The sequence below is a fragment of the Falco naumanni genome, chromosome 2, assembly GCF_017639655.2.
Source record: "Falco naumanni isolate bFalNau1 chromosome 2, bFalNau1.pat, whole genome shotgun sequence".
Classification (NCBI taxonomy): Eukaryota; Metazoa; Chordata; class Aves; order Falconiformes; family Falconidae; genus Falco; species Falco naumanni.
In genome coordinates this window covers 106962073-106987246 of record NC_054055.1, presented here as the reverse complement: position 1 = coordinate 106987246, position 25174 = coordinate 106962073, and the positions used below count along the sequence as shown (strand labels likewise).

Here is a 25174-nt window from a genome sequence, read left to right as displayed (position 1 = left end):
GACTGAACCAGATTTTCATGTGTTCAGTGGCCATAACTGATGTAGATTTTCCACAGAATTCAGTTCTCACTCAGACAGGCTTTTTATTATACCGCATACTACCCAATAGTATTTATTTTCAAATTATGCTTCCTTTTCAAAACCTCAATATTTCATGGCAAAATAAAATACAAAGAATAATTAGCCTTTTTTGGTAAAATTAATTTATGTACTGACAATCCTTTTATCCTTGGGCCTGCATGTTAATGACACTAGTCTCTGTCCTTTGGCTGCAAGGATCATGAATAAGCATAATTTTCATGCAAATCGAACTTTTAAAATATATTTAACCAGAACTGGCAATGGCATCTTTGAGAACTCTGCCTTGCTAAGCTTGATTTTTATTTTACAACACAATATGGGCAAAGCTGGCTCAGCAAAGATGCTGAACCAGCTAAAAATAAAAAGCATAGTGTTGGACTGAACAAATGGGATAGACAAGGTAGAACAAGAAGAAGAAAAATGGTCATATGTCCATATAAACCTATCTCTCAGCCTTGCACAATGGGACTAAATGGAGCTGATTTTACAAAAGTAAATCAATGCTTAAGACTTTTTTTAAATATTATGAAAATTGATCTTACTGTTAATCTATAAAAAAGCTGCAGCTAGCTAAACATGCTGGGAGATACTTTTTTATGATGCTTAAAGTAAGAAAAATATCATATATTCTTGTTGACTTTCTGTTCATGGAAATGAATGGTACTTCACACATCTCTGAATACAAACTACTTTTTCCTTCACTTTGTTCTGCTATCAAACTTCCACAGAAGCAAGAAAAAGCCTCTAATTAACTCCATCAAGATTTGGCTTAGAGTAAGTGTTTGTCCTGGTAAGCATATCGCTCTTCCACATACTTCAGCATTTGGGTCCACTTTGCATAGTTTTAGAGAGCTGGTTGGTGAATTACTTATATGAGTGACAGTCTAACTGCAGCCCCCCCCAAAACCCAGAAGTCTTTCAGAAGGGAACTGGCTGGGACCATAAACACTGCTGAGCAAATATGTGAAAGACTGTCTTTCCAGGTCCTTCACACCTTGAGGACCAAATTTCTAAAAGTGCAAGAAAGACCATATTGCAAACAGTAATTAGAGTTACCATATACATTTTTCTCTTCTAGTGGTGTGACTGATAATATTTTACATATGCATTTAAGAATACATTAACAACACTTTCAAATGAGTCACAAAGTGATACTCTTTTTGGGGTCTTGTATAGGGAATAGTTTGTATTTACCTTCAATAATTGAATAGGTTTTGGTACATTTTGAGTCAATTTTTCACATAATATCATACAGATTTGCAGGAGATACAGACATTGGTCCAATTACACTAAAGCAACAAACCCATCACTTTTCATGCTGGAAAACATAAAGTACAGATGGGTAACTGCTAGGCTTTTTCTCTTTAACGTTTTCATATTTCGTTGATCAAACGGTGAGAGTCACCTTCCACTTTCCCCTTTTTCTCCAATGTATTTGACCAGTGTATAACCTCTTAAATACAGGTGTTCATGTGCTTACCTAGATGGTATCCAGTAGTAAAGTTTGCAAGAAATCCCTTCTTTGTTGCAGACTTATCCGTAAGGAGGATTACTGTCATCTGGTTTGTTGTAGAGAAGACATCTGGCAATAGCCCTTGTCCTGTATAGACAGCTATTCTCCAGCAGAACATGAATACATTTAACCAGTTTTGTTCTTATGCATTTCAAAGTGTTTTGGGTTCAAAAACAAATATTGCTACTACATGAATACAATTATTCTGCCAAACCTAACTGTTAGACTGCAATGATCAAAGTTCAAGCCCAAATTTAACATAGCCATATAGAAAAATAAGGTTCAGCTAAGAGATTATGCTTGTTTTTCCACATACATGAGCAGTCTTATTTATTGAGAAGTTAATTTCATTTGGATTGCATAGAAAGCAGAGTGTATGCAAACATTTGGGAAATGTGAGGTCACATACAGTATGCTTTCTCATTTTCCTCATAATTTCTGAGACCCAAAAATGTGAAGAAAGGTAGAATGAAATTAGGGATAATTAATTTTCTTTATATTATATCCATCAGTTTGCTTCCAGCTCTCTGATTACATTTTTTAGTACCCAATGGTGTTACTTGCCCAAAAGTAAGGAATTGGCTCCTCTGCCATCTCTGATTTCAACTACATCATAAATATTTTCCAGATCAAAAACCTGAAAATGAAGTTGAATGTTTTTTCCATTTTCAGCATTTAAGTACCATACACCTAGAAAATAATAACACATGCACACACTAAAATCAGCTTTTCGGTTGTTACATTTAAAGTGTCATTTTCATGTTGAAGTATTTTTGGGGAAAATTGTCTCTGCTAAACTGTCAAGAATCACCCAGGGGACACAGAAGTCTAAATCTTATCTTTGAAAGCAACTTATGCTGTCAAGATCCAAAATTCAATTGATTCATTCTCTAAAACACTTTTGAAAACTGGATTTGGGCTCCTAAGACATATACATATGCATGTTTTTACCATTCTGATAACTGTGAGTGTCCCTAAAATAGCAAAGCTAATTCTTTTGTAACTGTGAAAATGTGACAAATAGTCTTGTGACTTAAGTCTTATTTGATAGTAAGATAATTTGTATAATCAGTGACAGAAGCCTGTCTTTCAAGTTAGATGTCTTTCTAGAGAAGTATTTGCTTGTTTAGCCTATGCTTTATCATATGTAACCTATGTTAGTATGGATACTATGGAAATATTGTAAAGAAAGTAAAAAAAAAACAAACAAACATTTTTTTTAATCTATTCATAGAATGAGAAGTATCTTCTCACTAGTAGGAATCTCATTTGGGAACTTGTGAAATTAATGCCTGGAAATGAAAGCCATATCTCAAGCGGGACAGAAACACAAAATTACAGCTCTTGTGATGAGCATCCCAACACAATTCTCCAGTTAAAGGTGAAGTAATAAATAATTAAAATTTCATTAAGAAGCAATGGCAAAGTTCTCTTTCTTGCTTCATCCATCAACAGCACATAGTGGGCCACATTGGAACTTTTTCACTTTTGCCATCTGTAGCTTGATGTAAATCAAATAACATCAGTAGAATAACGTTTTCACTGGTATGTTAAGAAACCCTCAATAAAGAGAGGATCCCTTCCAAAATGCATGCACACGTTCTTTGCCCCTAAAAAAGGTAAACTACTTAACAGAAGAGATGGTACTAACCTGGCAAATACATTGAGCTATAATGTTAAAATGGGGACTTTCAGCACTTTGTTTGTTGTGGCATTGGCATAAAGGTATTTAACATAATAGGCATGCATGATGGAATTGGCCTGTCTGAACCCATTCCAAGGGATTATCCTTGTCTTCATCACTTTTTATTCAAATGGCACAATTCCTTAGCTTCTGCTAAGTGCCATACAGAGTTTACTTAGAAGATCCCATTGTGTATGGCTTAATATTTGCTTGACAACATCTGACTTGGGAAAGCAGATTTAGTATCTCTACTTTTATATGGCTAAACTTTTCCCAAGACTTGGAGAAGAATGACTTACAGAAAGCTTGATTAGGATAATTGTTTGGAAAGTTTTCAGAGCTGAATGTACTGTTTGGCTCCCACAGTTCAACTGGACCTCCACAGTCAGCTGAAAAAGAAAACATTTCAAAACCATAATTAACCTATTGTCTTACTTTTGCCTTCCATTGTATCAAAAATAATTTGGAAAAAAAAAATTCTGAAGAGGATATTCAAGCTAACTTCATCACTATAAGGGTTCAGTTACAGTGTCATTAATATAAAGCTTGAACGGTGAGTTGTTAGAAGCCAACACTGATAAGGACACAGCATTGAGGAAAAAACACGTGTAAGAATTTCACTGTCCTTATTAGTTATAGTGTCAAAGTCAGACCTGCTGACACAATCGATGCATAGTGTTATGTACAGCTATAGTCCATATATTGCTGTTTGTGAAGTGCTAGTGCCCAGGTACACAACTGTATTCACGGTGGTGCTATGAGAAGTCTTTGCCATGTAGCTAGGTGAAGGACACAGGCTGTCCTTCCTTTGGTGATTATCGTTCTGGAAGCTGTGCATATGACAGAAAATACGAAGAAAAAAAGGTGTGATACAGTCAACTGTATAATTTAATAGGACATTATTATAAAAGGTAGAAAATGTCAAAGAAAGAGGGAAAGCTGTTCCCACTCTCCCACCCTCCCAAATATAACCTATTTATGCAGTTGACTTGTATGCCTTGCTTATTACCCGATTGATCTTGCAGCATTAGCAGAGATACTCAAGTATAAAGCCCATTTTGTCATCTAGAAAATAAACTTTATATCAAAAACACCCTTACACTGTTAGATTTCATCAGCAGGACCCCGAAAACTTTTACACTTAAACCGTGTAAATGGTCAAAGTACCCATTTTTTTTTTCTTTGAAAAAACTGCTCGAGTAAGAAAGGTCTTTATGATAAACTTGTATATGTACTTATATATAAAAATGAACAAAATTTAAAAGCAAATATTGTAGATATGTATATACACAGATGTAAACATTCACACACATAGACATATCCAACAGTACATTACATATTCAATATTCTCTTTCAATATATAGTTTAGGTGGTGGTTTACATCCAAAATATGTCAGCTTCATATTCAAAATCTTTACTTCATGTTAAGAAATCTTATTTCTTTTCATTTCAGCTTTACCATAAGAATGAATTTTGGTGTGTTCCCTCTTCTGTTGTTTGCAATTACTTTATTCAAAAATAAACAGGGCTCCTCCACCTGCTTCAGGAAATAGAAGTCAAAACAGAAGAAATCTACCTTTTTTTATTTTCCTTTGTTGCGGTTTTATTCTTTGAATTAGATTTTATATTTTTAACTTTCAGACTTTGGCTAAACTTTTAACGCTCACCCCCTTATAGCTCAAATTTTGGGTTTCATTATGTCTGTCCATGTTGCACACTCTGAGCCACTTGCCTGGGGACTAGGGACATAATCTACAAGTCCTACTGAGTTTGCCCAATTGAATCCCACTGGGAGGAAGCCCCACTAAATACAAGAGAGATTCTCATGACAGCCATCTTCTAGAACTTTCTATTTCACAAAATTACTCCTGGTTAGAAAAGCCAAACTCTCCAAAAGGAAAAGGAACTGTTAACAATCGCACACTGACCACCAAGCATAATATGATTTAGCTGTATGGCTCACAGTGAGGACCACTTTCTGTAAATACCATTAAAAACAAATATGGACGACACTGGCTTTTTTTATGGCACATTACCGCACATACAAACAGACACACAACTACTGTAAAGTTGCATGAAAAATACATGATTCTTAGACATATCATCTGCTGATCAAAACCAACTTTCTTAATAGCAGAGTAGGGGCAACTTATGGTGAAATCTGATCTGGTGTTAACTACAAGACACATTAGTAATGGTTTTTGTTCTCCTGCACTGAAAAATGATGGAAGTAATTGATTTTACTCATGTCTGGAAAAACTGTTTTAAAAATTTCCAGTGATCTTTAAACACAAACTTATGTGGAGTTATTTGTATATCTGTCACTCGTTAGAGAACCAAATAGCAATCAGCACCAATAAACTTGGTCCTTTCATTGAGCATAACAGATAATTTTCTCAACACTGTAGAAAATATATGACATATTCATAAAATAATCCTCTGTGCTTTGTCCAACACATTAATTTATATCGACATACACATCTTAAGTGTGGAATCTACGCTGTAATTTCCACACTGTTTGTGTTAACAGACAAGTTATAAATCAATACGAAGATGAAAGCAATCCGGTTTAGATGAAAGTGTAAGGCTGACAGTTTTCTGCAAAAGACAAAAGCAAATCCAGCTTCCCTATCCCACCACCAAAATATATTTTTTTTTTATTATTCCGTAAGCTTTTGTGGCAGTGTGAATGATGCCAGTGCCTCTTACTGAAGCTCTAAGTCTAGCAAAAGAAATTGGCTCAGCTCAGATTCTTTCATCTTTTGTTTACAGACATGACATTTGTAGTGAAAACAAGTGTTAGTAAGCTCATACCATATCTATCAAAGTAATTTCAGACTTCTTTGAAGATGATTGATAACATATTCACTTTCTTTTCAGCAGGTTACAGACAGCATATGCCTAGCATGCCCCAACAAATTTATGCAAAAGTTTAGGTTTTTTACCCAGCAACAGCTTAGACTGTTCTTTTGTATCATATTGAAGGACAATATGGATCCTCTCTAACCTGTTTCATAAATACTTCTATGCCACATGACCAGATCCTTTTTTTGAATATTAAAACTTCATCGCCATATTTTGGGTAGACATCTATAATTTGAATGATATTTCTTTGGTATTTTCACAGCAGCACTAAGCTACTATTTACCACAGGGTCACTCTACCACTAATCATTAGACCAGGGGTCCTCAATCCGGCCCCCGGTATTTACAGACACCCCCCCCCCCCCCCCCCCCCCCCCACCCCCCCCGGGGTTGGGGGGGGAAACCAAGCAGCCGCAGATCTGCCACTTCATCCGCACGCCGGCCCCCTGTTTAAAAAGTTTGAGGACCCCTGCTTTAGACTGATGCTAACTTGTGAGGTATGTTTACCAACAGCACCTGAATGATGTCTGGAGGTGGCAGACATCAGCACCTCTCCACAGTATTACTTTAGTGAAAATTACAATCAAATTCCGAAATTCACTTTGGTAAATTATAACTGAAATTACTAGTGTTATTAAAATTTAATGTTGCTGACAGAGACATGTTCTTGAACTTTATCTCCCTGTGTCTCAGGATGGAGCTCTAAAACAAAATTTTGCTCTTATAGTTAGAAGGTTTTGTTTTCTTACCTGGCCTAATGTGGTAGATTTAGAAATGATAGATTTCATAGGATGACAACATTAGTACATAGTGCTTCAACATAAATACAACTCAAACAGTCTTTTTCTATTAAATTTAGACCATTTTTATTTACTATATGATGTCAAGAGGGCAACTAGCTGTGCCTTGTGACAGTAAATCTAATAGCACACACTCCTGGAACATGCTCAGTTTGTTTTAATGATTTGAAGCCATCTGTGAATAGATCTTTTGTAAAAATCTCTTTTTTTCCAAAAGGTTCATGGCTCTTTCACAATAATTTATAAAGCCCTATCAAATATTTTAATTATTTTTTTCTGTGAGACCTATTCATATTTGTACCAGGTTTTGCTATGAATGCGCATGGACCTGGTTAACATCATATGCAATTTTCATTTTTCATGTACATTTTCTGGATTTATAATGATGTGTACAGGTACTTTTCATATTTTTCTCAGTGAGATTTTTCTAAGTATCTCTGTGAAACTGTAATGTTTTGAGGATGCTTAAATCTCTCTGCTTTCCTCTAAAAGACTCTGCAACATGATAGGTCTGCATCAGGCTGTACAACCTGTCTGGGTAAGTGCATATGCACTATAGGTAGTGATGTATCATGTTTCATTAACTTCTACTTGGAGAAGATTCAAAAATGTGCAAATAAAAACAACCCTTTTCCAGTTTCCCACTGAACCTGGGACTTAGATGAGGTGCCAAGAAGGCAGTAAGACCAAATGAGCTAAGGCACCATCAAGCAGGAAAAAAGCCCCATCCATTACTATTAACAGCAAGCACTTATAATTTTTGCCTTACCACAAATAGTAGAGTTAGCAAAGGCAAAATTGAAGGTATTAGGCTTAGATTTTGACACATTCTATGATTTATGCAAATATTGAAACCTCTCATTAGATTAGGGAGTGGAAAGAGTTCATTGATACGGGTTTTTTTGTCTACTCATTACCTGAGCTGCTGACTGTCCTGCCTTTCTGTTTCCCTATTTAAATTTTTGTTGAAACAAATATCGCTTCACATTGGAAAGAACTCATTCATTCTGAGCCTTGTTCCAGGTAATACCTCCATTTTGGGTATTAGACACTCATATTGTGCTCCATTCTTAAACCATTATGGCACAAATAGATTAATTCCCCTAAAATAGGGGAGTTTTTGGTGGGCATGTGTTCTCACAGCTTGAATTTTTACTGTTGAGACCTCTACTGATATTATTACATGACTTTGCTCATTCCCTTATTCCCCAGCTACATTACTTATAATTTCAAATACAGTGGTTATAATTTTAATTCTCCTTCTTCTTCCTCCCCCCTTCAGCGGCTTCCTGGAAGCTTTACTAATTAAAGCTTTTAGAGGAAAATTCTGAATTCTTTAATTATCCTTCATTCTTTCAAGTACTCATAGCTTAAACTGTGAATCTACCAGTTCTGTTGCTATCAACAGAGTCATGGGCAGGGAACCTGTTCCCTAGTACGTTATCCTGAAAATAATTTTATAATGGTGAAGAAAGATTTTTATAAAAGTGACAGCTGCAAATTCTGAATCACTCATACACAAGTACAGTAATAGGAAATGGCAATCAACTGTAATATAGTGTTTACTTACTAGGAGCTGAAGGAACAGTAGTAACAGGTGGAATCGCAGTTGGCTCTATATACATACTTTCATTACACTTTCCCTTTGTCAGGCCAATGTCATCCAAGGCAATATCACTGGGACCACGCTTTTTAAAGGCATCAAAAATAACCTGAAGTTCATGAAAAAAAAGTATAGAATTTTATAATTTAATGAAATATTTTTCAGCTTCCTATACTGAACCATTGTGTCATCCTTCTTGAATGCTCCTATTTCCACTAATTTATACTGGTGCTATACTCGGAGGAGGGCATCAGGGATGAGACAGAACTCCTCACAAAACAAAACAGCACTATGTAAACCAAGTGCCTCATTCTAAAGATGCAGGATCTTCTTTGTATAAATTATGAACATAATTTAAAGCTATTAAATAACTTTACCTTTTATATATAGATATATGTAACTTTTGAAACACAATTACTGTATCACTCACCAGTCCAAACTTCTCCTGATCTACGGGCATATCTTCATGAAAAATTGGAATTGATCTTTCATGAAAAATGGAATTGTTATTGTACTTTAATATCCACACATTTAAAGCAATCCTGCCGTCAAGGAAGTTGTGCTGGTGAAATATAAGTAGGTATAGCACTCTTCCTGACATAATAAAACACACATTTGCTGAGAATCAGATGCAGCCAGGTCACAGATGCACTTACTTCCTCAAGTGGTAAATGTATCTTTCTGGCAGTGTTTTTGCATCAGTAAAAACTATTATAGCAGGACAAGCTATCCCAAATACCTATAAAAAGAAGTTTCAGTGGGGAGTTGCTGAGGGAAACGCCTAACATAAGTCTCCTCCTTTTGTTTACAGATAAAAGTCAGGTCAGTTAACCATGTGGCACCAGCAAGTGCCTGGAACACACTTCCAATGAATTATTCTGTAATTAGTTAGTGAAAACACTGCTTCAGAATAAGAAGTTAGTTAATTTAAATCTTCTCAAGTCTTAGTGCCTCATATACTTGCTCTTGAGGTTTTAAACTCCACATCAGATTTTGATAGGCTTTGAACACCCTTGTTTTGTGGAAAGCTCTCTTTCATGATAACATTGATTATCCCATGACAATCTTAAGATTTTCTGTTTTCTACAATAATACTTTAAATTCCAGAGTAGGGAAGGGGATGGTGTGACAATTCAAATGGGGACTCTTGTCTTCTGCATGTTAATATTTATTTGATGACATGCATTAGTAAATAGAACTAGATATTATCTTTGGATCTGTGGATCACTGGGTTCATTTGGCAGAAAAAACGGATGTCAGTTTAGCTAAAAAAAAAAAAAAAAAGAACTAGCAGTTTACAAACCTTAAAATCAGACGTTTCATTTAAAGTTACTTGTCCATAATGCCAGTTGTTTCCATAGTTTCCTTCTTTCTGGAAAATGATCTTTTCCAAACCATGCTTATTACTTACACTAACTCTTAAACGATAAACATTAGTACCGTACATGAAATACCTAGAGGGGAAAGAACAATTTTAGAATAAAGTGAAATTTCATGAAAAATTATCAAGCTTTTTACTTTATAAAATGTTTTATGGAACAAGGGCTAATTTGCATATGAAAAGAAAAAGAATCATATGTTTAGATTACACCTAAGTTTTACTTGGTAATTTGCTAAGCTTTCTGCAGAAGCCTAGTTAAGCTTCACAACAAAAAACATTTCAGGGATTCTTAACATAATTTCTGTATAGAGAGGAATATTGGATGCAAGGTGAAAAATAAAATAAATTAAAGCTACCTGAAAGAATCAAACCTTTAAAGGAGCCAAACTTTCAGACCTGAAATTGAAACCAATCATGGAATTCCAAACAGAAGCAGGCTTCTGTTGCTGGCATACTGACTTGGATTAATATTATATATGAAAGAAAGCTATTTGGTTTTATTCTTAAACAAAGTATATGTTTAGGAATTATGTAAGGATACCAAAAGCTAAGACAAGATGAATCTGAAGAGTTCAAAGGCAAACTCAGAATCCGAACTCTCTCTTCTCTGAATCCAAGTCCTATGGGTGTTGAAATATAAAATCCTGCAGGATAATGACCACATTTTAGTCAGTACAAAATTACTGATTTGTATTTTTAATGAGAGTTTTTACATTAAAAATAGTATCAAGCACAGTCAGTGTTGCATGACAGAAGATTCCTGACACAATAAACGTGAATGATTATATTCATCAGTCAATGACACATTAAAATCAACTTGTAAGCTTGCAGACGCTCCTCAGAACTAGACATGAAATAGGTCCTTTTGAAGTCAGTGGGAGATCTGCCTTTTATTTGGTGAAGGCAGTGATTCACCTGATTAGTTTCTACTTAGTTTATAAAAATGTCTTCCTGTTTGACATTTCTTATGATTTTGCAGAAAAAAACCCTGACATTTTTATAATTTTTATCCACATAATAATGGGAAATATGAGTTGCATTTTGAGGGTGGTGAGAGAATGACTACATGAATATTTTATAGCAAGGTGAAGCATTATAAACAAGCAAAATACATTATTTGGGGAAACTGGGGTTTTAGCTTTTTCTAAGTTAATCCTTGTAGCTGGGAATTTGGACTTCATGTTCCCATATAGAAATATAACATGAGGCCAGCCTACAGAGGCATTGTATCACAAGAAAAGCAAAATTTGGCAGAGTTTGAAGTCCTGAAATAAAATTCTTAGTCTATTGAAATAATATCTGTAATTTTAGATTTTATTCTATCTAATACATATATTTGCAAATATTATATTCATAGAATCTACAAATAATTATAAATATAATTATATAATATAGATTATATACACACTATATTCTGTTATTTATACTTCTAGATTAGCTAGCTTTTTCATGTGGGAGGTTAAAGTACCTGAAAATTACTCTAAAATCTGAATCAGACCTTTCATTTCCTATGCTGACTTAGAAAGCATGCATTAAAATATACATGGTGTCTAGTTTTGAGAAAATGAGCATAGCATTGTTTTTCAGAAAAGGTTTTCACATAGTGAAAATGACAGTTCTCTGTCTTCGTTTCATCAGTTCTCTGAGTATTCAGAATAAGTTGCTGAGTATGTATTAAGTCCTTTGCTTTCAAAGAGCATCAAAACAAAACTAGACTCTCACAGAATGTATGTAGTAGCTAGATATTAATGATGCAGCTCATGTTTTTACTTCAAACACATGTTGTAGAAATTTGAATATTCAATACATTAGCAATATTACATATAGCAACATTACGTATGTCAGCTTAGATCTAGAATAGTGAAGCAGAGCACCTAAAATAAATTAACATTTCAAGTGAGCTAGACATCTTTGTCAAGTATTTTATTAAACAAATTTTACATTCTTTCATGTGATTTGTATTTCTAAGTAACAAGCGGAAAGACAAAACAGTGTTCTGAAGATTGTTTAGAAAATGTGCATTTACTCAGAGAGAGGTGGATAATTTCTATCCAATAACATGATAAATAATATTTTTCTTTTCCTGGAAGTAACTTCTTAAAACTTAATTTGCGTTTTCCAGTTATTCATCACTGAATAAGTTTTGTATAAGTCTTGCATAGAATACATATAACCACTGCAAAATCTAAATTATATTAATTAATTTTAGCTGAGAGATTGACTGATTTTCCCACTGAAGAAAAAAAAAACACTTTTGGAGTCTAATTCTGGGATAAGCATTCATGATATACATTCCAGATCTGATTCCTATCAATATTGACTCTTTTTATATAATCAACTCTTCCAATTAAGTTGGTTTGCTATAGCAGTTGCTGGAGTGTTTGTATGTTTTGTACATGTGTTGAAAATTAGTGTGTCTGGTGTGTGATTCTAACTGGGGACACAGATGCCCAGCAGGTCCATTCCATGTAAAACCAAAATTATTTTGTGATGACCATGCAGATGTCACCAGTAGATAGGGATTAAATAGAAGCAATTCCATTAAAATGTACCTATACATGTTTTTTTCCCTTAAGGTAAGCATGCAGTTATTTGACCTATAGTACTGTTGCGAAACAGAAATTCCTTTCTCAGGTAAGGCACCTATCTATATTAATATTTTAAAATAACTATAGTAATAGCATTGAAACTTTTCAATACCTCACACTTTAATAACTTCATATATTTCTTTACTACTTCTTTTAGTTTTGATGTATTTCTACAAGATGGCAATTAGTAGCATAAAACATTTTGTCTGGTAGCTCTTACATATTTTTATGGCAGAATAAAATTACATCCTATTAATACAGTATGAAGAACCCATTGTACATTGGTTTAACATAAGCTGAATCAAACTTTTCCTTTAATCTGCAAACAACTTCTGTTTGATCTTACCTGACATGTTGCCAAATGTATGATCAAAATCAGGACCACTCATAAAGGGAAAGGTAGGACCCTGAACTCTTTCCCAGTTTGAATCATCATCTAAATCTTGTATCCAGTAACAAAAGCCATCTTCAAAAGTGCAATTGACTTTCTCATAATCTGTGAATAAGAACCTCTAGTAAATAAAAATGGTAGAGACATTTTCTCAGAACTACAAAGGAGTGAGTGACAAATAATACAAATGTTTAAATATGCTTTAAAACTGGAGCCCACAGTAACTCAATTTCCTCTTCTATGCAATGCAACATAACTACTGAAATAAACGTGACATTTATACTTATTAACAGAACACTATTGCTGAAGATGGCCCTACATGCTTTCGCACTCATTCACCAACCTTCTAACCTTTTTTTTTTTTTTATCCTTCACCAGTAATGTGGTGGAGGAATAAGAGAGGACCCCTTGCATAGCTAACACTCAGGGCTAACCCTGCCCTTTTCCTGTTTTCTCTGCCAAGGTCTGGATTGCTCCAGCTGGAAAAGTACCAGGGATGCCCTTTTCCTTGTCCTCCTTTGCTCCTTCTTTGCTCATATTTGCTGCCACATTCTCATCACTTCTCATGAAATTTTGCTCGGGGTCTTTTCATAGCACCCTGAAGTACAGGTCAGCCTCCAGCAAGGGCTTCCACATATCAAGGGTTTGATTGCACTCTGGATGCTTCCTGCAGCATATCCCTTCCCAGTCACATCCCCTATTCACATCCTGCTCAAAATTTAGCAGCTGAAGAACCCTTCACATGTCCAAACTGCATCTGATTTTTTTTTTTCTAATTACCAAAGAACACCAATGCATGACTCATATTGCTGAATTTTGTTGTCACTGTAGGTTTTATTGCATCTTTTTCCAATGCCTATTTACTGAAGAGGTATTTTCCTGTATGTTAGTTCTACCATTTGGGACTACTGCTTGTGGCAATGAATTAGGACATCAGAAACTCTGGAGAGCAGGTACTGTCGGGTGATCAAAGAATAATGATTAGTGTCAGTGATTGATTCAACAGTATTCACAGGTGAACAAACTAGCTGAAAGGTATCTGATGGAGATATGGCCAGAGTTTTACTCTTATTTAAACCGGTTAACTTTGTAAGGCATCATCCTACCGCTAGATATAGGCCTGTAAACCTGTGGACAGTTTTACTGAAGTCAATGATTTGATCTTTAAAATAGGATGAAATTTCTCCAAGTCAATCTAGCTAGTGGACTGAGGCCAGAAAATACTGCTTCCCTTTTCATCTACATTTTATCGAACTGAAAACATAATTTCACCAAACTTTAGGGATAACAAACAAATACAGACAGAAGAAAAGAACACTTACTCTTTAGTTCATTTGCATTAAATGTAGTGTATGTTGCATTAAAGCCACTGTAATTTTCAGAAGAAGAATCAGATATAAACTGTGCTGTAGCCTCATGAGAAAAAATGTAAATATTCTCAGGATTAGTCCCTGACAGAGAAGCTGAGAAAAAATAAAGAATAATACAGTCAGAAAGAAAACAATCCCGTGCACATTAAAATCTCCAGTGCTGTTACAAAAATACTGTGGATTAGCTTTTTGAGTCTTAAAAAATGCTTTCCCTCTTGTACTATGGTCCTGCCTACAATAGCTTCAAAACCCTGAAGGCATTTAGCTGTTTGGCTGCCATATAAGTATTCTGCACACGCCATCTCTCATATCCATCAATATGGGTATCAGCTAGTGGAGAAATGCCTATTATAGTACACATATTTAATACTATAATCTTCATAACCATGCTTATTATGCTATCAATGTTCTCAAAACTCACAGCTATGCACTCTGAAACTAGAATCACAGTATTGATTACATATTTTTGTTACAAATACTTACTCTCACAGTTTAACAATTAGCACATATACTTACAGATAATGAAAGAGTAAAGAAACTGTGAAATTACATAGGAATTTCATTTTGTGATGTAGACATGAAGCATACGGTGCAGGAACAATTGTAATGATTCAAGAAGTGACTGGACAGTGTGCTAAATCGTCTAGGCTCCCTTTTCCATGAAAGGTTAGACCAGAGGACCTTTCATGGCCCCTTCCAGGCTGAGCAGTTCTATGATTCTATCTAAATCTAAATTTGGACTTTGAATTTTAAAATAATTTAAATTCACTTATATAATTTCCATATGTGTGAAATGAGAGGATTGATACAAGTAATCGTAAATAGTTTCTCCTCCACCTAAAGCTGCTATGATGCCAGGCAATGACAGTTAGAATAATGACTGTATTCAGGGTAAAGAAAACCCTGAATTCCTCACTGTTCTGTGAAAGTTTATGCCTCCTCTCTTTCTCTTCTCCTTGCCCAGTTTTGTTCAGATAGAGAGACTTTACTTTTCAGAAGAGGAGCTCTTTACCTACTCGTAATAATATATATTTGAAACAGTGCCATTATGGAAAGACAATGGGCATCATCTTTCACATTTTAATTACATGTGCATTATTTTCCTTCCTCATTCCCAGGTTCTTTTAGTTAAGTGGAGAGTCTTAATCTGGAAATGTCTTGTAGTCCTTCTTTCCTCTACATGTGGCATTTCTAATAGTTGGAAATCTATCCCTCAAATTGCACAGGTTTAAGCAATCCACTGGACAGTCTGACATGGTCTTTGTGGTATTACTGGTCAGCCCCACAGCAGTCCTTAAAAACATGGCAAGTTAATCGTTTCTGCAGAGAACATTATTGAAGCAATCACATCTAAACTGAAATTCCAAAGGGGACGTCAAATTCAAAGCCGTACTGAAAAAGCAGAATTTCTCCATTCTTTATTTTATGAGTCTTACTTTTCTAATTCCCATTCCCTCTCTGCTTCCAAAAATAAGGATAAATAATAAAATATCTTTCTGACTTATCTCTATATATTTATCTTCAAGTATATGTCTTCTGACTCTGATGAAATTCAGCTGGATAGACTAGGCCTTGTGAAAAATGGCCAAAATCCCCGTTTTCCAGAAGAGAATATAGAGACAGAGAATCAATACTTCAAGGTCTGAGGAAAGCAATGCCATGCTTGTAACGAATTCCAGTAAGCAACATAGTACTTTTCCCAACGCTTTTCAGTTTGGATGCTTTCATTTTATGTTACAGGACCTTCTGACAGTATATTTTCAATGAAACATGGACCCCACAACACCATGGCTCTAGTCAAGTTATCAAGATTGTTCAAATAGGATCTTAAAAAAAAAAAGCCAGAGATTTCTTAATACATTAGGGAAGCATTTTTTAGTCACTTTATAAAAGTAGATATGTATATCAATATCAGTTACCTAAAGAGTAAATTTACAGATGCATTCTTCCACTTAAACATATGCATTCAGTTTTTGTCACTTAAAAGTACTTATTTTACCACTTAAATCGTATTAATGAAAATAATATCAGCTGAAAAATAACCTTACCTCTTAAGGTCTTGTTTTGTCCTATACCTTCAAAAATATTTAAATAGTCCTCATACTGCTGTGTATCAAAAGAAGTGAAGTTCAGTTTAATGGATAACCCTTGAGGCACTCTAAGATAACAAGAGAAAAATAAACCTCAAAAATGAAAGTAATGTTCTAGTAATATTTTTTGACTGTAGTAAACTCATTACGTGCTTGAATGATGTTAAGTTTAGAAACAATGTGAAATTACATTAATCAAGATAATTAATCAAGATGACCTATTTGGCTGACTTCTAGTTTGTAAAATTACCAAAGGAATAGAGCATAAACCTTTTGTAACTGTGCAAGTACTCACTTACTCACTGGAGTTAAGTACATTTTAGGAACTGAATCTTCTAAACTCTAGAATGAGATATTCAGCTGAACAGTTTTTTGTGGGTTTTTTTTTCTCTTTCTTTGCATCTTATTAGTTTAGTTACTTTTTAATACGTTACTAATAGATAACATACCACTGCTCAGCTGAATTTCCTAAAGTCAGAGGAATAGTAAAGTAACATGGTATCAATATGAATAGCAAGACAGCAAAATCTGTCCCCTGAAAGTCCAAAATAATGTCTTTTATGACAGAAACAGGATTTGCATAAAGATTTGAGGATTGCAGATCCACTGTTTGGGAACATGTTATCAAACCTAACCATCATCCAGTAAGATTAATAACAAAAGGCACTTTAATTAAAGTGCAAAAAATGCTGGGTTTTGTTTTGCTGCAGTTATAGATGTTCTTTCAGTAATCTGTATCTAAGTAGTTCTCCCATTGCTTTCCACCAAACATATAGGGTAGTCTGAATTCTAAAACTCTACTATCAAAATCAGTTTAGCTTCGTATACCACTATTTATTGTTTTCAGGAATTGAGACACACGATGAAGATCACTTTTCAACAGCAACCTGCTGATGCTTATCAGTACTGATTAGTAAATATTTGAATATTTGCATTTGCCTTTGTGTGTGTTATATATTTCTCCCTAAGAAAAAAAAAAAATCCTTGGTTTTAAAAGAGTAAAACATAGTTGAAAGGTAATCTTTCTTTCAGGAAGCTAATCTTGCAAGGAAATATTGAGCATACTGCTTTTACTTTTAAAAGGAGAGGAAACTACATCTTCGTTTGGAGAAGAGTTAAATGGGGTGAAAATGTAAAACCTTTTCTTAAAGGTAATGGGGAAATATTTCTAGGCAAAGAAAGGCAGAAGAGATATCAAATCTTGGATATATTATAGGGTGACTTTTAACACATTTTTATAGGGATAATACAAATCATAGGGCAAAATGTCTCTCATTATGTACTGGAAAACTCAAAAGGTTCCCTCATAAAAACAATTCTGTTCAAAAGGGAGACAAACTTTGGCACCACATTGAATTTTTCAGGCCTTTACTGTCAGTGTTGCCAGTTTTTTTTAAAGCAGATACTTGGAAAATAAAACCATATAATTATTTTTGTCATTGGTTGATCTGTAATTACACAGATCTGCAGCACGTCCTGTATTATTTGCAATTACTCATGATTCTTTTCAAAATTAAACTTCTGTTAGCTACATAGCTGATACAGATATCTACCTAATGCAGTGTTCCTTGCAGCCATAGCATCATTTGAAGCAAAATTAACAGCTTAGAAGGAAGAAGTGTCTTGAGACATAACTGTTCATCATGCTCAAATTCTGCAACACCATAAACTGAGGAACAGGTCAGGTCTAAATTCTCAAGGATACAATCTTGTGCATTTACTGGGACACACCTGTATTTTAAAACTGGGTGCAGCCAGCAATTATTGGTGAATAGTGTTGCTGAAGATAAGAAGAAACTAATATACTAAACAGAAAGAAAACCATTACTTTTTCCTGAAATTTCATGGTGAAGACCAAAGTCCTGAACAAACTTAAAGGCTAGCACTTTCAAAGGAGCACTGGGAATAAGAAATCCAAATCTTATCCAGTTTTATAGGCATTTCCTTAATCTTCTTTGAAACTCTTTTACCAATTTAACACTTCTTAGAATCAAAGAACAGCCATTATTACAAGGACATAATAAGAATTGCTGTCCTTCAAAGCAGTAACTTCTGAATTGGCAGTCATTGTAGGAGCTTCAACTTGCAATCATCTCACTTATTTTAGATGTGTACTTTAATATGAGATTTATCACGTACTATGGCTGTCTTTTTTTCTCCCTGGCGTATGAAGTGGACCTAGAATGTCAAAGTCAAATAGCTGTCCCTCCCTGTGGGTATGTATCCTTGATTAAACAAATTCCACTTCTTGTGCTTAGGGCTTAAAAGGCATTTGGTGCTGTTATGTCAAATAATATTCATGTTTTTTTAAAACATATTCCTACATGACTTAGGCGCATGGGTTCCATTAACTCCAAGATGAAATGTGTACCCATAAATTATAAGGCAATTCTTGAAAATTCTGTCTGTTAGTAACAGTAATATAATATAAAAACATTACCTAGTGACTAGTATCTACTGTAATACTTTGAAACACATATCGTGCAAGTATTTTATGTGATTTATTTTGAGCTTATAAATATGTTCCTGTGCATGCATATTATAAACAAGATGTATCAAAATAATACCAAAGAATTTTTGCAAATGGGAAAATTATTGATATACTTACGGGTTTTAGGCATACAAGTTTGTTTTTTTTAAAAAAAAAAGTTACATAAATACAAAGGAGAAAATGTTATTACATATTTTTAATGCTGGAGTATTGGAGAATAGAAATGGCAAAAAGCTGATGTACAGGAAATAATATCACCTCATAATTAAAAAAAATGTTAGGTAGAAAATTATTGGAAAATGGCTTACAGTATAATCCATTGGCAAACGATATTTGCATTATACGGTTTTGGATAGTTCATAGAGTGAAAAAAACCAGAGGAATCAGTCAACATAAATTTTCCATCACAAACCGCAGCTGTAAAGATATAATGAAGAACATTTGTCAAAATGCCATTTGAAAAACAGAATCAGAACCAAAATAAGGGTGACCTTAGGTACTGGTTTACGTGGATTACTTTGGAAATTCTTGGTAAGCATCAATGGGAAGACAAAGTAAACACTACCAACTCCCACTTCTAATTCCTATGACTATTTGATCTCAAAGTACTTTATGAGAAGAAAAGCAGTACAGATAATTCATTTTTAAATTAGAGACAATCCAACTAATCCAAACTAGTCCAAACAATTTAAACTCAACAGTTGGATTCAACTAATCCAACTCTCTTTCCTTCATTTTGCCTTAACAGTTCTTATCTACAGCTACTTTAAATCAGGAAACTGTGTTTGCACTACCAGAAACAATTTGATATCATGTGAATAAAAGTAAGAAGGGATACGGCTCACTATTTCTACCTCCATTTTTATGAGCTTTCTAGTTCCTTGCCTTATATATTACAAAGTACTCAAAGAGATAAGTGGATAGCCTAAGTTTCCAGCCAGCTATCGAATTCATTCATCTGACGTAAATGTCATCCATCATAACATATTTTTTCAGAAAGCTTTTGTTAGTTTTGTTCCCTTTATGCTGCTATTCCATCCTATGCATGTTCTTCAGTTTAAATTTTTTTAAAAGGTATTTTAACCTCAGCAAGATTGGAAATGCTTATTCATGTAGAGTTTTATATTTCAGCAGATACTGAAGCATTGTTGAAGCTTTTGCTGCATCTCTTGAACTTCATGTTAGGAATCTGTCTGATGGTTTTCATTCAGTTTTTCAGAAAGCATGATATAGCTTTCAAATAAGGATCAAATCAGTCCCATACATGATTATCTGGAGGGGTAAGGACAAATTCATCAATTTGAGACAGGTAATCAGAAATTAGATAGAGCTTTTCATTAACATCAGAAATGAAATCATACCTATAATGACTATCCAAATTATGAATAATCAATCATATTGAAAATTAAATGGAAATTTTATTGAGCGTAGTCCTCCTCTGGGAATTTATATGTAAAATGATAAATCAGGACTCCTTGTCTGTTCATTTTATATGTGTAAAATTCTTTCTTTCTACCACTAGCAAACACAACATAAAAATTAAGCTTTATTTCAGACAGGCTCAGGCACACACTATTTAATAAAGACTGTGCAGAATGAACTTCACTAACAATGATATGTTTAATGCATAAGCTGGAATAGAAACATATTCCCTTTTGCAATCTTTATGGCCTTTGAGAGGAAAACAGAACACACAAGATTTTAAATAGATAGACAAAAAAGGTCCATGAATGAAAGAGTTACTATTTGTATTACATTTGTAACAGAATAGGCTACAGCTTTAGAGTGGGGTATTGGTATAGAAGTAATTTTTCTGTCCATTTTAATTCATGTGCTTCCTGTCCTTACTAATGGACTAATATTTACAACCATTTCCCATTGGAAAGAATCAAATCAGTGTGAGAAGGAAAGTGCCCAGCTTGTTATTAATGAAATGTGCAAAAAAGTGGTACTGTTAACAAGGGGTTAGCAAGACACATCCTGATCTAAAAAGGAGTTCAGAACACTGGCAGAAATAAAAAAAAAAGATAGATCATACTGTTTTAATAAAATTAATGACAGAAGTTTGTTCTTGTCAACAATTAATTTATGTTCTTATTCCCTTTTATTTGATTCTTCTTATCTCTTAAGATACAGTGAGTAACTTGAAACGGGACAGAAAGATTCAGACAAAAGTCCTTAAGTTGCTTATCCACAGCCTGGCAATAGTCAGTGCTCAGTATCAGGCATGAGCATGAGGACAGCTGGGACTACTTCCCTGAAGAACCTCCCAGTGCTTCCGCATTGCAGGGAGGAGGCAGATGTCAAAGGAAGGCAGGATCACAGAAATCATTACATTTCTGTCTCCTTCTGGAGCCCTCAGAAAAGCCTCAATTGTTCTCCTAATAAGACAGGTGACACCTTTTGTAGGAACCACTTTCACTGCTCCCCAACATGCATCTTGCTGTCCATTTCTATTCACTTGATGTTGCATACAGAGCTCATTAGGAGGGCTTAATCCTGTTATCCTTGAATTGCAGGGACAATCTCCCCAAACTGGTCAGATCAAGCCCACATATTTTACTTGACAGGACCTTTCTCTGCCAAGGGCAGTACATTACTTCCTGGCTTACGTATGATTAAACTCCCTCAGTACTGTAGTGATGCTGTGAGGTAGGTAATCACAAAATGTTAGTGTAGCCATATAATAACCACAAAGAGAATCTGCAGAGAGAAACACCTCCTGGGATCAGCCTCCAGCCTCCCTTGCCTTACACTTACATGCTACATGGCTGCTTTTCAGCAATGCCAGCCATTATTAATAGATGCTGTTCAGACATTCATATTTCTCTAGAGAACCTTTTATTGAAATTGCTGACTACATTTTTGTAATGCCTTTTGTCACTGCACTGCATTACAGGGCCAGAAAGAAACCTTTCAAGGCATTTTTAATCAATAAAACAAAGCAAACAAATAAACCCCGCAAAAATAAAAGGTGTTCAGTTGCCTGAATCTCTACTGAAAATGTGAGATTTTACCGAATTCTGTCTAATGCAGGAAAAGACTATTAAAATTCACCCTTATATCCTATATTTTAAAGCCACTATCATATTCTAAAATCAGAAATACTAGAGGGAATAATGAGAAAGATGAAAATGAAAGATGAAGTTGTTTAAAAGGCAGCAACTGTTTTGTGAAAAGCACTTGTAGCATGAATTATTAATTGGCTGTAAATCTCATTGTGAAACTCTGAAGCACTTCTGAAAATCTAGACAATTTTAGCTTTTATATGACTGTATTAAATTACTCTAGGGATGGGACATAAGTGAAAAATCAAATAGGTGGAGAAATTGGCAGGTATCCCCAATGTGCATATGGCTTATTGCCACTCATTGTACTAGTTTTGGAAAGTCTACTAAGAAACCTAAATATATGAATTTGTAAAAGCTCTGAGGTTTTGGATGGAAAGTTTTAAGACTGAAAACGTAACGTAAGAGTAATGAAGCAACAGTTTGTCCTCCAGGCAGAATTGTATTTCTGTAAGGTTATAAGCTGAAACTGCTAAACGAATGGTAACAATGAATTTCTTGGAAATACCATGCATCAGTGAAGACGAACAGGGGCAAATCATCCAACTCCCTGAAGTGGACTGTAACTATAACTAGTTTCCTTATGACATTCTGTGTATTTTTACTTGTATGCACATTCCTGAAATTTTCAGCTCAGTTGTGCATATTCTTTAGTGACTGTTAAAACTGAGTAAGAAATAATATCCTCAGTTACAAAGGAGCAGGACATTCACAACTTATATTTGGTAGAGGCTCAGGGAGAGATGCAAATCGGAACCAAAAGCTGTGTGCATAAGAGGCTATGCCTACGCTGAAAAACTCTAGTCAAACACAATGTATAACTTAAGCCACTGTGTAGTTTCCAGGGCACAGCTGAGTCATATCTACATAGCTTCAACTGCATGTAGCTGAGCTTACTTTTGTTTGTATACACATGTATGAATACCACTTAAATTCTGTCCTATATAACAGGTTTGGCTGTAATATCTTTAACAAAATGTGAGCAAAACTTGTAAACTCAGAACTAATCATTCATAGTAACTAAAAAGCATTTATTTTGATGAGATGTATAAGACTACTTTTTAACTATAAGGATCTGCATTTTTATTTAGCTATATCTAAAATAAAATAAAATAAAACAAAAGAAACAACCCAAACAAAATCCATGTCTCAAAATAACAGTATAATGGTAGAAATGAATGACTGAATCACTCTTTGTGGTTGTGCTAGCTCAATGTTTGCTATGGAGCAAAGGCCTAACTGAGGCTTCTGTTTTACTCAGCTGTAGAGGGACTTGCTCAAAGTCCACCATTGTTGCAATCTAGCTGGATGCAGCTGTTATGCTAAAGAGACATCTGGATATGTTTCAGTGGATATTCTACTGAAGTATTTTGATGGCTGTCTTCCCCCAAAAGTTCAGCTAAATCTCCCTTCTGAGTTCAACTTTTTTTTTCTGGCAAAAATTCCACTTCTGACAGAAGGGGTCAGCATGTCACCAGCCTTCAGGAATCAGGCTTGAAGATTCTTGAAAAAAACCCTGGTCTTTTACTTGCTTGTTTGTTTTTAAACCAGAGCCCAGCATTTTACATGTTTCTTAAAGCTCAGACCAGACTGCCTCCCCCACTATTCTCGGGAAAGCTCAGAAAGCTGTTCTCACAGCAGAAGGGAAATAAGCTTTCCAGATTTCTAGTAACTAATTCTACATTTAAAAAACAAACAAACAAAAGGCTTAGGGAGTTAATTGCTCCAACTTTTCCTAAAACATTTGCAAAGTTCTCTTTGCAAGAGAACTTTAAAGACTTTTAACTGAGAGTTGAGACTGTAAAGAGCAATGAAGACATTGACTTGCATGTCTCCCTACAAAAAAGCTGCACACACACTTTGGTAAGAGGCAACGTAGTCAGACTTCTTAGTACAATTTCACAGTGTTCACTGCTACATGGAGAGTGGTTGCTCTGCACAAAAAAGTGCTCAGGGAAACTGGACAGTCTGATTAAGGCAAACTCACTCACTGGCACTGAAGGATAAAAACTTTTTCCATTAAAAACCAATCGGGTTTCAGGTTTGTAAGATTTTCACAGAATCACAGAAGGGCTGAGGTTAGAGTAGGGACCTCTGGAGGCCATCTGATCCAACTCCCTACTCAAGCGAGGTCCACCTAGAGCTGGGTTGCCCAAATTTTCACGTCATGATCCTGCATCCCCAATGTGCTGCCAGCAACTCAAGACATTTTCTGTCAGTCATACAAATGCTCCCATTCCCTAGTACTTGCTGTAGTGAGGTGCAGGTGGGTGGCCAACAGAGTTAGAGCTCCTGCCAGGGCTCTGGCAGCAGTCACACGCACCTGCCCCAGCTGCAAAATGCTGCCACTGCCTCCCCTCCACCCTGTCCCACCCCATTTAAGTTTCTGGATGTACAATATCAACTTATCTGAGTGTACACAGTAACCTGGGAAAAGCTGTTTGTAGTGATGTATGATGATATTCTTATTGCTGGAATCAAAACAGGAACCTCTTTTCTGATTCCAGATAGGCCATTACATGGTTTCTGATACTAGGTAATGTGACTTCATAGCTGTATAGGGTCATAATTTTAACTTATTTGGAAAGAATATAATTCGATATTACTGGTGTGTAACTTAATATAAAATGTCTATATTATTTTGTAATATAGATAATATTTATTTATAGCATTAATATTTATACAGCAAAAAGTATGTTTACATTATTTTATATTAATATAGGCATATTGTAATATTTCTTTACTATTTATCAAACATATTACTCATTAATGAGAATTTTAAAGAAAATTGTTTCCATTTACAATATAAAAATTATAAGACTCACTCTTATTATTTTTAGTAGAATTGATTTGGACTTCACTGTGCATTTCATTGGCTATAGACTATTTACAAACTACTGACAAGTTTAAGTATGTTTAAAAAGACTAATTTATAGAGATTTACATTCTTACCACATTTTTTTTCAGATTCATCTGAACCATCTGGGCAGTCCAAGACTCCATCACAAAATAAATCTTTTCTAATGCAGGTTACACCATCATCACAAAGTTCAGCAGGTGGCAAACACTCAGCTGAAATAATAAGGACAATAGCAATAACAGCACAGCAGTAATGCAGTTTCACCACAAAGGAAAATTGACTTACCTCTGGTTACTTTAGCACAAATCAAATCAACCACTCTACTGTGCTTTTTACAAAACTGCATTTTTAGAAGCCTGGAATACAATGCCACATACTAAAAAGATAAAT

The 25174-nt window shown here is 34.9% G+C and overlaps 1 protein-coding gene across 1 annotated transcript in view; it reads right to left on the bottom strand.

Moving 5' to 3' along the window:
- Positions 1-25174, bottom strand: part of TMPRSS15 (transmembrane serine protease 15) — a 56728-nt gene that overhangs the window by 18949 nt on the left and 12605 nt on the right. The window contains exons 9-19 of the mRNA XM_040584306.1: positions 24877-24996; positions 19165-19273; positions 16324-16433; positions 14228-14368; positions 12861-13010; positions 10468-10570; positions 9849-9999; positions 8513-8654; positions 3578-3667; positions 2159-2284; positions 1562-1693 (exon numbers count right to left, since the gene is read on the bottom strand). Of these exons, the coding sequence (XP_040440240.1) occupies positions 1562-1693; positions 2159-2284; positions 3578-3667; positions 8513-8654; positions 9849-9999; positions 10468-10570; positions 12861-13010; positions 14228-14368; positions 16324-16433; positions 19165-19273; positions 24877-24996 (1374 nt within the window). The remainder of the gene's footprint in view (positions 1-1561; positions 1694-2158; positions 2285-3577; positions 3668-8512; positions 8655-9848; positions 10000-10467; positions 10571-12860; positions 13011-14227; positions 14369-16323; positions 16434-19164; positions 19274-24876; positions 24997-25174) is intronic.